The sequence below is a fragment of the Uranotaenia lowii genome, chromosome 2, assembly GCF_029784155.1.
Source record: "Uranotaenia lowii strain MFRU-FL chromosome 2, ASM2978415v1, whole genome shotgun sequence".
Classification (NCBI taxonomy): Eukaryota; Metazoa; Arthropoda; class Insecta; order Diptera; family Culicidae; genus Uranotaenia; species Uranotaenia lowii.
In genome coordinates, this window is record NC_073692.1 from 298775566 (window position 1) to 298789811 (window position 14246).

General features: G+C 41.4%; 1 protein-coding gene across 1 annotated transcript; it reads left to right on the plus strand.

Annotated features, from left to right (window-relative positions):
• The first annotated feature begins 806 nt into the window (after window positions 1-806).
• On the plus strand, window positions 807-2551 carry LOC129746218 (caspase-8). The gene is made up of 3 exons (XM_055739779.1): window positions 807-1001; window positions 1052-2325; window positions 2387-2551. The coding sequence occupies exons 1-3, from the start codon at window positions 936-938 to the stop codon at window positions 2514-2516; spliced, it is 1470 nt and encodes a 489-aa protein (XP_055595754.1). The 5' UTR covers window positions 807-935; the 3' UTR covers window positions 2517-2551.
• The last annotated feature ends 11695 nt before the right edge of the window (window positions 2552-14246 follow it).

Consider the following 14246-nt stretch of genomic DNA (forward strand, 5'->3'; position numbering starts at 1 on the left):
CGGCTTTTGTGTTTGATGTTCCAAATATTCCTCCTTTTCCACCAATATCAATTGACAGCAGCTTGCAGAAATGTAGCCTACTGTGATGCTATCTTGTTGTGAGACTGGTCAAAGAACATGAATTTTCTAGAGCTAAACATACAAAACTACAAATTTTAAACAAAAATCAAACGATTTGTAACCAACCGGTTACAAATTTAAGGACAGTTTTTAGAAGATCATTATTGTGTTTTTTCAGCTTCTGGGAAATTTCCATCGGTTGTCGTTTATAGTTAATGTGCATTTATTGTCGGAAGATTTCCTTTTTGCCAGTTGGGAAGATTTTCCAACCTTACCACTTTTCATTCCGATGGATTTACTCGTACTCGACTTCAGCACAATTACACTAGTTTCTCACTACATAAAACGTTGCAGGGACCGGAACGTGCGCGCAAAACTTATAAGAATGCTTTATTATAAGACCTTTGACAAAGTTCATCCCAACTCCAAACTTTCATCCAATATGAACCCTTGTCCTATGAAATCCCACCATCTGGACTATTCTTATTAGAACTGTACGGCGGAAAGCTTTTATCTACAAGAAAAGTTCAACCAATTTCTCGGTCAGGCAGTCAAACTCGAAAAACAGCTCGAACTGCTCGACAAAAATGCAACGAGCATGCTTATTTGCGATTGCTGAGAATGTGAACGCAAAATATTGACGAATTTCACGTTTGTTTACCGCAGCGTGTATTTGTTTTGTTATGATTTTTTGTTATTGGTTTTTTTAACGGTAAACAACGTCTTTAACATGCTTACCGATTACTCATATCAGAAAAAATCGCCGAGCACATTTGTATTATAATATATATAATATATATAATATGTTAACCGGTGCTTTTTGTTTGTGCGTAAATTCACCTGTGTTCTTCATAAGTCTGTGAAGTCTTTCAAAAATGAGTGATGAACTAAGTGTTGAGGATCTGGATTTTCTAGAGTCACAACTGGACTTTCAGGATAAGGTATGAATAAATTAAGTTTAAAAGTACAACTACAATTTGTCCATCTTCAGGTCTCCTTGCTGTTCCTGTTATATGGCCACCGTGATCCGCATTATTTACTGCAAACCCTAACTGTGGCTCGAAAGACGCCAGAACAAGAAACCCATCTACTAGGCGATTGGATGCGTTATGTCACAGATCTGGAAACAGGAGTTAACTGGAGCTCAGAAGTTTTGGAAGCTCTTAGCATTATTCAAGCGAATCTAGCACTCCTCAAATGTGGATTTGACGATGACGCTTTCACAGAAAAGTTTCTGCCGAAGATAGCAGAACTGGCCAGCTTCGTTAATCCGGTGCTGAAAGGATTGTATATTTTGTGCGAGAAAGTCGACGACATTATTTTGGAAAAAGTTGTACGCTGTTTGAAATCGATATGTCAGGTGAAACTAAATGAAAGAGAATATTTCGAACTTGTTTTACTGGAGCTTGTATGTCAGGGTTCTATAAAACTTGGCAGACGGACTGAAAAGATCCAATGTGATTTGCTCAATTTGGTAGCTGTTTTTAAAAACTTGGAAAGAGATGACTTGGGTGATTTTTGTAAAACCATAGCTAGCAATTTTAATAATGAAAGTACCACGAGTCCAAATCAGTCCGATAACATTAAAGATTCTCAATGCTTTGAACAAGATCAACCAGGCATTACCATAAAGGATAACGCTCAAATAGATCGGTATTTTATTGCCAGAAAAAATGCCGGTATAATTCTGATCGTGAATCAATTTGAGTTTTATCGTGAGACAAATCCGGAACTAGCGGAGCTCCTGCCCTCGAAACCGCTCAACAATCGTCGAGGTACCGATGTTGACAAGCTAGCGATCCTTAATCTTTTCGTCGCTTTTGGATATCAGGCGATCGTGGTGGAAAACATTCCTCATTATGAAATCTTGCGCCAAGTTGAAGCGGCGGTAGATCAAATCAAATCATCGCATTGCTCGTTGATTGTGGCCATTCTGTCCCACGGCCAGGAAGGTAAAGTCTACGGGAGCAACAGCATTCCTCTGAATGTGAAATCCATCGAAAAAGCGATGGCGGCCGAGAAGCTTACCGGCAAACCGAAGCTGCTGTTCGTGCAAGCCTGCCAGGGAGTGAATCTGCAATCGGCTGTCGAGGTTATTCAACCGCTAGAACACGACGGACCATCTTCGGAACGGACGGCTTCCGTTTTTGTGGACTTTCTCGTGGCCTGGTCTACGGTGCCCGGATTCGCATCGGTTCGACACATCGAGAAGGGCTCGTGGTTTATCCAGGAACTGTGTACTAAGCTGCGGGCAATGCATGGAAGGTAGTTTTTCTTTCATAAGTACTTATTATTGATAACAAGAAATATTTTATTTATCTTTTAGCAATCATCTTATGGATATACTAACAGCTGTGATAGACGATGTTTCCAGTAAGCGAGGCTACGGAAACGAATGTATGGTGCCTATTCTTTACAGTACGTTAAGGAAGAAGTTGTATTTTGAACCTTTATGAATATATACATGAAACACTGTTAAATCTTGATTAACACTTATTGATGGAGACATCATTGATCGATGACCACGATTGTGAACAACAGATGAATAGTTTATAAATATGTTTAATTGAAATAAACATTGAATTTGAAATTTAGAATCAGAACCTAAATTTTGATCTCCCATACGATTGCAAAATACGAAATGATGTTTGAATCGATGTAATAACTCTCTTGCATGTATTTCTCTCGCCTTCAATTTATCATCATTAAAAATTAGCCATGAAGCTCAAAGGAATAACATGATGAAATTTAAAAATCATTATTACAATTTTTTAACTGAATTTTTGAAATTATTCCATATCAAATCTGTCACATCAAATATTCATATTATGGAAGACGAAAAAATACAATTACATACATCCTACTGCAAAACAGTAATACAATATGAAATATTACGAAATAAGTGTTTAAATTCGAGAATTCTAATCTGGAGTTTTCTAAATTCAAGTTAGAGCGTAAAACGACAAAAGACACGTGAAACAATAAATTAAAAGAGGGGATTGCGTGTTATAACCGCGTTCATTTAGAATTTTCGGTGCCAAGGAGAGACAATAAGAATTTAAAAATGCTGTTTTAAAGGGTGTCCACGATGAAATAGCCACACTATGAAATTGCTCTAACTTTTTTACCGTTGGGTAGAATTTAATGAAAATTTGGGTGGATTTAGTTCATAGTCTTTAAAGTCCTGTGATCAAAACTTGCGGAAATTGAGACGAAAGAACAGCTAGAGCTTGATAAAATCTTGCGCATTCATCACGAGAACAAGGATATCTCGCATCGTTCCATCGCTAAAACGTTGATAATTGTGAATTCCACGGTGTCGCGAATGATTAAGCGGTTTTAGGGACGATTGACCACCGATCGGAAGTCCAGTAGTGAAGGAAAAAGTATTCGGAACAACACCAAAAATCACAACCGCGTAGTTGGGGCTTTCAACCGAATCCCGAATGCCTACACTCAGAAATAAATAAAATATCAAACAGTTATATTTTAGGTATTTTCACATATCTCCCTCTTTACGCACACGGATATTTCTCATGGTGTAATTACTGGGATATTTCTCACTGGGAAATATTTCTGCGATTAAAATTTATGCATTGAGAAATGTTATGGAACGACATCTGGTGGTCAGAAATAAAAGTTTGAGCCGTAAAGTAAAGGCAAACGCTTAAAGCAGAAATAAACAGAAAAACCAAACGAAAATCGTTTGATTTTTGTTCATGTTCTATGGTCAATGTGCATAATTGACCATAGCATAAAAACATGTGCATTTCGCTGGTAATATTACTTGCTGCAATTGAGTCCATCCTTTTTAAATATGATTCAGTTAAATATTCAAAGAGAATGGAATCTGCATGCAGTCAAGTTGAAAGGCATTTAGCAACTGAAGAATCTAGCATGTGCTCATACCCGTTTAGTTGGGACTCAAACGCACAAAGCGTTTGTTTGAAGAAAATAATATATAATTTCTCGGTTATTAAATTTTATGCATTGGATCATTACACGCCAAGAAATTATTCGGATGCATAAATTTAAATATCTGAAATAGTTATTTTTTAATATTTCTGGATATTAATGACAGAGAAATATCGGAGTTATTGAAATATAATAATTTTCATATTTTTTTCATTTCTGAGTGTACGTTCGGGATGTGGCTAAGAAGCTCCACCTAAGCCGAAGTTTGTACAGAAGGCCAAAACTATGTCTGGGCTCTCGAACGTTCAAGGTACAAATGGCCGCTAATCACGGCGAGAAGTAGAACAAGTCCGCCAAAACACGTGCCAGGAAGTTGTACCTCAACATGTTGACGAAAGTTAAATGCTGCCTCATGGACGACTAAACATATGTGAAGGCCTACTTCAAACAGATCCTCGGCAACATGTTTTTCACGGCCAAGGATAAGTTCAGCGTTCCGGAGTATGTCCGCACTCAGAAGATGTCCAAATTTGCGAATAAAATCCTGGTTTGGCAAGCCATCTGCACGTGCTGGAAGTGCAGTGCACCTTTCGTGACCCAGGACAAGATGAACGGGCAGGTGTACACTGAATAACTGATATAATTCTGCAAAACATTTCCATCAACCAAAGGTTCGTGTCTTAACTGCTTAGTAAGTGATTAATACACTGGAAGTGATGGCGCAAAAATTACTCCACGTGTTCTAATGACACGTAGAAAAATCTATAGAAATTTCATTATCGTCCAAGCATTTTTAGCCTTCTTCAATTTTTTTGCGTGCACGAGTATAATTTGCCATGGTGTTCAATTTGTGTTATGTTTTCCTCCCAGTGAAAAATTGACCCGATGGTTGAAATGTACTAGATTCACTTCGCTTTGAAATTTGAGAAACAAAATTTAAAACGTGCCTTCGTATAAAAATCAATTCTTCATATTAAAAAAACTATTCCAATTAAGAGGATAGTGAAATTTAGAAAAAAAAATCTTAATATAATTGAAATTAAAGTTTAACAGTTTTTAAGAATTAATTTTAGCAAATGAATAAAGTTATAGATTTAAAGACTTATTGAGGAAAAAATCGCAGTCCTTTAAAAAAGGATCTTCTGAAGAACGATTTAGTGTAGGCATTTTATTAGAGAATATACATTTTAGATCATCTGAAATTTCTACAAATTTTAATAAGAATGGAATTGATCCGATACATTGAAACTAAAATTTAAACTAACTGAGTAACATAACTCTTCATGGAAAATATTTTCGAATTGTCAATTGAAAATTGAATGACTTACGAAAAAATGAAGACTCACAACGTCCCAACAATCTTCTGACCGGATTTGGCCTCATGCCACTACTCCAAGGACGTGCTGAAGTAGTATGCGGACAATAAGGTCAATTTCGTGCCGAAAATGTTCAACCTTCCCAACACTCCGGAGCTCTGCCCCATAGAGAAGTACTGGGCGATTATGAAACAGCACCTTCTTAGACGACCTAAGGTAGTGAAGACAGTCGAGGAACTGAAGAAAGTATGGGTTTACATGCAAACAACGGTTGATTCACAGGTTGTGCAGAATCTTATGGTCGGGGTTAAGGCCAAGGTGCGGACATTTGCGTGTGGACTGTAAATAAAATACGAGTTAAATGGTAAAATGAAGTTTAAAAGTTATTTTTCAATCCCTGAAAATTTGATGGCAGTCGGATGAAAACTCGAATTTGGCGAATCAATTTTGTTTGTGAAAAATTTCATCGTGGACACCCTTTAATATTCAGGAATAAGGCGAGGCAACTCAATACACATTTTTTCCAAACTGCACGAAATTTTTAATTTGTTATTGTGAATCGTGACACTTTTTTTCTATTAGTTATGGACTTCGGTATAACTTTTGAAAATAAATGCAAAATTCAATGAAAAAAGAATAAAATATTACAGAGGATTAGAAAATATAGGAATTATCAGAAAAAAAATTAAGGAAATGAATCTTAGATATTTAGTATGAGTTGAAAAGCTTAAGCTTTTCATTCTTAAACAAAATTGAGCAACATCAATTGAGTTATTGAACATCCTTTTAAAAATCTGACTTGAAGATAATTTTTAATCAGTTTAAAATGTTTTTAACATGAACAAATTGAGACTTAAATATTCTAATACACCAATCGTTAGAGTGTAATATGAACTTCATAATGTGATGTTTTTAAAGCAATAGAAAACACCCAAATTTTTTCAGAATTTATTTTTTAAATGTTCGTTATGGGTACAATTGATCCCTAGAGTTTAAAAAAGATATCTTCTTCTCCTGATTACGAGATTACCAACGTATTTCCAATAACTATTTATTTATTTACATAATATACCGTCTCACGACATAACTTGACGAACATAATTCCTAAAATTCACTCGGTCCATGGCAACCGTTCTTCAATTTCTCGGGCACCCCACGTTCGCCAGATCACGCTCCACTTGGTCTAACCACCTCGCTCGTTGCGCCCCCGCTCGTCTTGTTCCTACCTAGAGTGTCCATTTCCCGGCCATTTTATCGTTCCCGGGAATCGGGAAATCTGATGATCCTATTCCCGGGAATTCCCGGGATCCCGGGAAAAATTGAAAATGCATATTTCAACATGAAGATCTTAACCCTCTTCTGCGTACAAATCCTTATCGATATGGTATTTTTAAATTTAAGGTAGTACCTAGTATTGCAAAACATTTTTAATGCCTCAAAAATTCAATAAGCAAATCGAAGACCCAAAAACAAAGTTCTTTAAATGACAAATTGGTTAGATTTTAGCTACAAAAATTTGAAATAATTCAGAAGATTTCTCACTATCAAAAGAAGTCAGTTAGCTGGACTTCAGGTTTATCATCAAATATCAAAAATTTTCAGCTACCTATCCTTTTGTCCAATTATTTTTAAGAAATAATTTTCCTGTATGTTTAGATAACATGTCGCTTAAGCGTATCCCTATTCTGAAGAAATCAAGGTAGAACTATTTTCCCTGCTCAATCTGATTCATTTTTCCAATTTTGATCGTGTAAATTTTTAGAAATTTAGCACATTTTATTGGCTTCGGGAATTCCCGGGATTTTTTAAGCGTTTCCCGGGATACGGGAATTCCCGAAATTTCCTAATTCCCGTGAATTCCCGACCGGGAAATCCCGGGTAGGACACTCTATTCCTACCGGATTCATAGCGAACACCTGTTTTGCAGGACAGTCGTCCGGCATTCTCGCAACATGTCCCGCCCAGCGTATCCGACCAGCTTTCACCACCTTCTGGATACTGGGTTCGCCGTAGAGTCGCGCGAGCTCGTGGTTCATCCTTCGCCTCCACACTCCGTTCTCCTGTACGCCACCAAAGATGGTTCTTAACACTCGTCGCTCGAATACTCCGAGTGTACGCAGGTCCTCCTCGAGCAATATCCATGTCTCGTGCCCGTAGAGAACAACCGATCTAATGAGCGTCGTATACAGGTTACACTTCGTGCGAGGGCTAAGTCTTCTCGACCGCAGTTGCTTGTGGAGTCCATAGTAGGCACGACTTCCGCTGATAATTCGCCTCCGGATCTCACGGCTGGTGTCATTGTCTGGGGTCACCAGTGAGCCGAGATAGACAAAGTCTTCGACTATCTCCAGCTCGTTGCCGTCGATCGTGACCTTGTTATTACTGGACAAGCGGGATCGGACGGCCTCGGATCCGCAGGCCAGCATTTACTTCGTCTTGGACGTATTAATCATCAACCCAATCCTTCCTGCTTCGCGTTTCAGTTTGCGGTAGATCTCCTCCACAGCCGCAGATGATCTGCCGACTATATCAATGTCATCGGCAAAGCAGATAAGTTGACTGGATCTGTTGAAAATCGTTCGTAATTTCACCCACAGCTCGTCGAATAACACCTTCTAGCGCCACGTTGAACATCATGCAGGATAGACCATCACCTTGTCGAAGCCCCCTGCGCGATTCGAATGAACTCGACAATTCACCCGAAATCCGCACACAGCACTACGTTCCATCCATTGTCGCCTTGATCAGTCTGATCAGCTTCCCGGAAAAGCCGTTATCGTCCATGATTTTCCATAGCTCGTTACGGTCGATCGTGTCGTATGCGGCTTTGAAATCGATGAATAGATGGTGCGTAGGGACTTGGTGTTCCCGGCATTTTCGGAGGATTTGCCGTAATGTGAATATCTGGTCCGTCGTCCATGAAGCCGGCCTGATGACTCCCCACGAATCTGTTTGCTTGTGGCGTTAGGCGGCGAAGTAGGATTTGGGACAACATTTTGTAGGCGGCATTGAGGACAGTGTTCGCTCGGTAGTTCTCACAGTCCAATTTGTCGTCCTTCTTGTAGATGAGGCATATTGCTCCCTCCTTCCACTCCTCCGGTAGCTGTTCTATGTCCCAGATCCGAACTATCAACCGGTGTAGGCAATCGGCCAACTTGTCCGGGCCCATTTTGATGAGTTCAGCTGCGATGCCATCCTTCCCAGCCGACTTGTTTCTATTCAGCTGGCGAATGGCTTCCTTAACCTCACTCATCGTTGGGAGTAGCTCCTCTACGTAATTGGCTATGCCGGCGATGTACCTTTCCCCACCGTCTTGATCTCCTGCATGTGCGCCGTTCAGGTGTTCATCGAAGTGCTGCTTCCACCTTTTGATCACCTCACGATTGTCCGTCAGGATTCCCCCGTCGTTATCTCGGCACATTTCGGCTAGCGGCACGAAGCCCTTGCGGGATGCGTTGAGTTTCTGATAGAACTTTTGTGTTTCTTGGGAACGATGCAGCTGCTCCAGCTCCTCGAGCTCCTCTTCCTCCAGGCGGTGCTTTTTCTCCTGGAAAATTCGGACTCGCTGCATCTTCCGCTGTCGGTGATTTTCCACATTTCGACGGGTGTCTCTTTGCACTACTGCCGCCCGCGCGGCATTCTCTTCGTCCATCACCCTCCTACACTCCTCTTCGAACCCCTCGTTGATGGCTGTCTTGGTGGTATCCCAACAGTCCTCGAGAGGGGCTTCATCAAGCTCGCCCTCTGCCGGCAGCGCTGCTTCGACCGATTGCGCGTAGTCTGCCGCGACCTCAGGTTGCTTCAGTCGCGCGATATTTAACCGAGGCGGGCGCCGGTTTCGGGTGTTGTTCACTACGGAGAGTTTTGGGCGCATCTTCACCATCACCAGATAGTGATCTGACTCGATGTTGGCGCCTCGACAGGATCTGACGTCGATGATGTCCAGGTGTACTTGTGTGGGAGGCGGTGCTGGAAAAAGGTACTACGTACGGCCATTCGTTTGGAGGCGGCGAAATCTATCAGTCTAAGGCCGTTTTCGTTGGTCAGCTGGTGCGCACTGGTGCGTTGGTCAGCTGGTGTCTTTGTCGTCACCGGTACTTCCGAGATGAGGGCTGTGCACGTTGATGATGCTGATGTTGAAGAACCGGCCCTTGATTCTCAACCGGCACATTCGTGAGTTGATCGGCCACCACCCGATCACGCGCTTTTACATCTTTCCCATCACTATAAAAGCTGTTCCAAGCTCGTGTGTGTTGCCGCAGCTCTAATAGATGGCACGACCATCGTTCGTACCGTGGAGCCCTTCCAGCATACCTCCTGCAGCGCTACGATGTCGAATTTGCGGCTCTTCAATTCATTGGAGAGCACTTGGGTACTGCCCACAAAATTTAGAGATCGGCAGTTCCATGTTCCAAGTTTCCAATCGCTAGTCCCTTTTCGTCGCGTGGGTCTTTGCCGATTCCCATCCGAAATTTGTTGTTCGTTGTTCGTTGCTTATGGTTTTTTGTAGTCACGGGCTCGCAAGGCCCGCAGCTAACCCCACTATCTCGCAGGAGGACCGTCGTGATGTTGCTGTCTTGGGTCCCGAACACCACCAGGACGTTGTTGCACTCCGCACGCTGCCCCTGGCATGGAGAACAGACGCTTACGAAGCCCCCTGACTCAGTCTGCATGCGACCAAAGCATCCACCGGGGTTGGGTACCCGATCTCCGCCAAGGTTTTTTTTTCTTTCTTGTAGGGGAGAGCCCACTGCGACCAGTAGTTGATCTATTGTGGTAATTACCCCGCGTTACTGTATTCTATCAGGCTCACCTGCACTATGGGTTGAAGTGACAGTTGATTGCTGACTAAGCATTTTATCCCAATCGGGTATGATATCAAAGATGTATGATATAACCTTCTTAGGGCTGATATGCAACCATATGTCTTGTGCGCTTATTAACTTTGCCCCAAGAGCACGCTCTCTCCTATTTAGGAGGGCGCAGCAGTTGCATAGAAGATGCTCTGCAGTTTCTTTTTCGAACCCGCAGAACCGACTGTCGTCTTTTGAATAATGTTCATCCGTTTGAGATGTTGTTTTGTTGGACAATGTCCGGTCAAGAGACCTGTGTAAGTACTTAACTCGTGCTTATTTAGGTTCAACATGTTTTTGGAGAGTCGTGCGCTTGGTTCTATGAATCTTTTCGCCTGAGCTGCTCCCTCTGCTGTTCTCCAGTTGGAGCCAATAGTGGTGCTTTCCCAGTTCTTGAGTTCCATATTTAAGGCACTCCTCGATACTCCGCAGAAGAGCTCTGGTCCAATTAACAGGCCCTGAGATCCTTCCCTAGCTAGCTGGTCTGCTTCTTCGTTCCCTAGGATACCGCTGTGGCCTGGAACCCAGAATAAAAATACTCTGTTCCGTATGGCCAGGTTTCTTAGTGCAACAATACACTCCCATACTAGCTTGGAGTAACATGTGAACGTACTAAGTGCCCGGAGAGCGGCCTGGCTGTCAGAAAATATATAGATACTTGTGTACCTGTATCCTCCTTTCAAATAGGCTAAGGTGCATTCTAGAATTGCTTGAACTTCTGCTTGGAATACTGTTGGCCAGTTTCCCATAGGAATTGAGATCCTGAGTCTAGGTCCGAACACCCCTGCCCCAGTTCTATTATCCATTTTTGACCCATCAGTAAAGAATTTAATCGATCCGGGAGGAACCTCAGGACCACCTGACTCCCACACGTCCCTATCGTTGATAGTTACATTGTATGGTATGTCTAGGTTGAAAACGGGCTCCATCCAGTCATCATTCTTTACAATAAGTGAGTTTATTTTAAATTTTTTTAGGATTTTTAGATGTCCTGTAAGATCCCCCTCATAGAGAGTTTTGATTTTTGAGAGTCTCAAGGCACTACGTTCTGCCTCTAACTCAATAAATTGATGTAGTGGCAGAATATTTAGTAGTGCATTCAGAGCCTCGCTTGATGTGCTTCGCATAGCGCCAGTTATAGATAGCGTTGCTATTCTTTGGAGCTTCGCTAGCTTCTTCCGGGCCGTAGCTTGCACAGTTTTGGTCCACCATACTAAGGAGGCATAGGAGATTTTGGGTCTTATTATAGCTGTAGATATCCATTGGACGATTTTCGGCCTTAGTCCCCATTTTTTCCCTACTTCTTTGAGGCAAACCCATAGAGCTGTTGTAGCCTTGGCTATTACATGCTCTAACTGTGGGTTAATGTTCAGTCCCTCTTCCCTGCACCAGAATAGAGCGTAGTTAAGTGCAGATTGCATTCTATTAGACAACACATTCTCATGTTTTCCCCGAACTATAATAACTACGTCATCAGCAAAGCCAATAACTTCGAATCCCATAGATACAAATTTGTTTAGGAGGTCGTCCACGATCAGTGACCACAACAACGGTGATAGAACCCCACCTTGGGGACATCCCTTAGATGGAGTGGTTCTGATCGTAAGTCCTCCCAAGCTTGCATAAATGGTTCTATCTATCAGCATGGTCCTAGTCCAGTCAACAATTGCCATGTGGCACCTTCGTCTTTTCATAGCTGATTCGATTGAGTAATGAGATGCGATGTCGAATGCCCCTTCAATGCCTAGAAAAGAAGCAAGTGCTATTTCTTTTGCCTCCATAGTCTTTTCTAGTTTTTGTGTTAAGGTATGTAAGGCCGTAACCGTTGACATACCTTTTTTGTAAGCGAACTGAAAATTGTTCAGCTTACATAAGCTAAGATACTGAGATTTAATGTGCTCGTCAAGTATCTTCTCCATTATTTTCAAAATAATGGATGTCAGACTGATAGGTCTGAATGCCTTTGGTTGAGTTTTATCTTTCTTCCCTGGTTTCGGGATGAAGATAACGCGCACCTTCTTCCACTGGGTGGGAATATGACAGAGGGTCATACTGGCGACAAACATCTCTACCAAGGCAGGTGTTACCATTTGTTTTGCTTGCTGTATCTGGATTGGCAGAATTCCATCTTCACCAGCAGCTTTAAATGGCTCGAATGTACTTATTGCCCAGTTAACCATTGACGGGGTAAAGATTGTGCGCGATTTGCGGAGAGCTTCCTCGCGTCTAACACTTCGACTGGGTCTTCCAGCCGGAGTGTCCATGATCTCTACCCCTTCGATGGATCCTGGAAAATGCGTACTTAGTAGTAATTGAAGTGTTTCTTCTGGGTCTGTAGTAAGCTCCCCATTGTTTTTCTTCAATTGACCCAGTCCATTTGAGTGTTCTTTAGATAGAACTTTCTGGAACCTGGCAGCTTCTGGCATAGTTTGAATGGATTCACACATGTGCCTCCAACTACTTCTTTTAGCTCTTCGAATATTTTTATTGTACTCAGTTAGGGACTTACGATAGTCATCCCAGTTTGAGTCAGCTTTTGCTTTGTTGAAAAGTCTTCTTGTTTTTTTCCTTAACTTTTCTAGTTGTCTGTTCCACCAAGGAACTCTTCTGGTTGAAACAAGTTCCATCAGTGGACAGCTTGCTTCGAAAGCGTATATGATTTTATTTCTAAAACTGTTTGAAGCTTCCTCTAATTGCTTTGTTGTTCGTATTTTCCCATCCAACAAAGGTTTACAAGCTTCAAGTGTGTGTTTGTAGAGATCCCAGTTGGTGTTCCTAGGGTCTCTATAAACGTCCCTGATTATTTCTCCTCCCACTATGTCGAATGTAATATGTCTGTGATCAGACAGTGATTCTTCATCCGACACCTCCCAGTTATTTATTTTCCCTAGAAGCAGTGGTGTGCATAGAGTTAAATCGAGGACTTCTTGTCTGTTCGCCGTTGTGAACGTAGGTTTGTTTCCCTCGTTACATATTTCAATATGGTTTTGTGAAAGAAACTCTAATAAAGACTCACCTCTGTTGTTGATGTCTGTACTTCCCCACAGCGTGTGATGTGCGTTAGCATCGCAGCAGATGAGAAACTGCTGGTTTTGTGCCCGGCATTTTCTTACAAATTCTACTACCATCGGTGGGGGTATATCGGTGCTATCTCCTGGGAAAAAAAGGCCGAGGCTACACTTACCGTGTGCTTACCTCTTGGTGTCGGTATTTCCATTCGTATAGCCGTGATGTCTCCGTCGATAAATTCTGTAAAGGGAGTAAATTTAATTCTTTTATTAACTAGTAAAGCAGCCCTTGGGTGAGCGCTTCTATCGTCGTAAAGAATCTTACCATTCGGCGTGTATAGCCCTTGTACTTTACCCTTGTTAACCCAAGGTTCCTGGATAAAGGCAAGGTCCAGGTTTTCGGAGACGAATCTTCTCAGTAGTGTACTCGAGGCTCCTACTGCATGATGAAGATTCGCCTGAACACATTCCGCCAAGGTTGCTCGCACCCCAGCTAGCACCACGGGGAGGTAGAGAATCGGAGTTGCAGACAAGAGGTGATATGACCACTACCCGAAGGTTGGGTGTATGGGGTCTCGAGTTGCACATTGTCTACCGTTCGTTAGCCAGCTAAAGAGTTATTTTACTGTTTTGCACCCTGTTATGTTTTTTAGTAAAAGAACCGTTTTACATGAATCAAAATTACATTCATTCAAATAAGAAACATTAGCAGTAATAAATAGTATAAAACGATTTCATATTTATTTACAAGGAATAAAATTCACAATTGTCACAGATTGCATTGCTTTGAAAGAAACATTGAAGAAAAAGGATATAAATGCTAAAATTGCACGATGGGAATTATTTTTATCAGAATAAGATTATGATATTGTAGATAGAAGTTCATTAAATATGAAACACGTAGATGCATTACCTCGGTTACCATTAATAAATGCTTCAGAAAATGAGAATAGTAATTTCGAGAGAGCACTCATCGCAAGTCAAATTCAAGATTCATATTTGGAACAAATTCGTTTGGAGCTTGAGCGAAAAGAACACAAAGACTACTAACATTGAAATGGTGTATTTTACAGAAAATTAAAAAATAAAAAAGT

What these genes read in the sequence shown, in the direction of transcription:
- LOC129746218 (XM_055739779.1), top strand. Translation starts at nt 936, where the DNA reads ATGAGTGATGAACTAAGTGTTGAGGATCTGGATTTTCTAGAGTCACAA. An exon ending in AACTGGACTTTCAGGATAAG is followed by an intron (nt 1,002 to 1,051) that starts GTATGAATAAAT and finishes GTCCATCTTCAG; the next exon opens with GTCTCCTTGCTGTTCCTGTT. An exon ending in CTGCGGGCAATGCATGGAAG is followed by an intron (nt 2,326 to 2,386) that starts GTAGTTTTTCTT and finishes TTTATCTTTTAG; the next exon opens with CAATCATCTTATGGATATAC.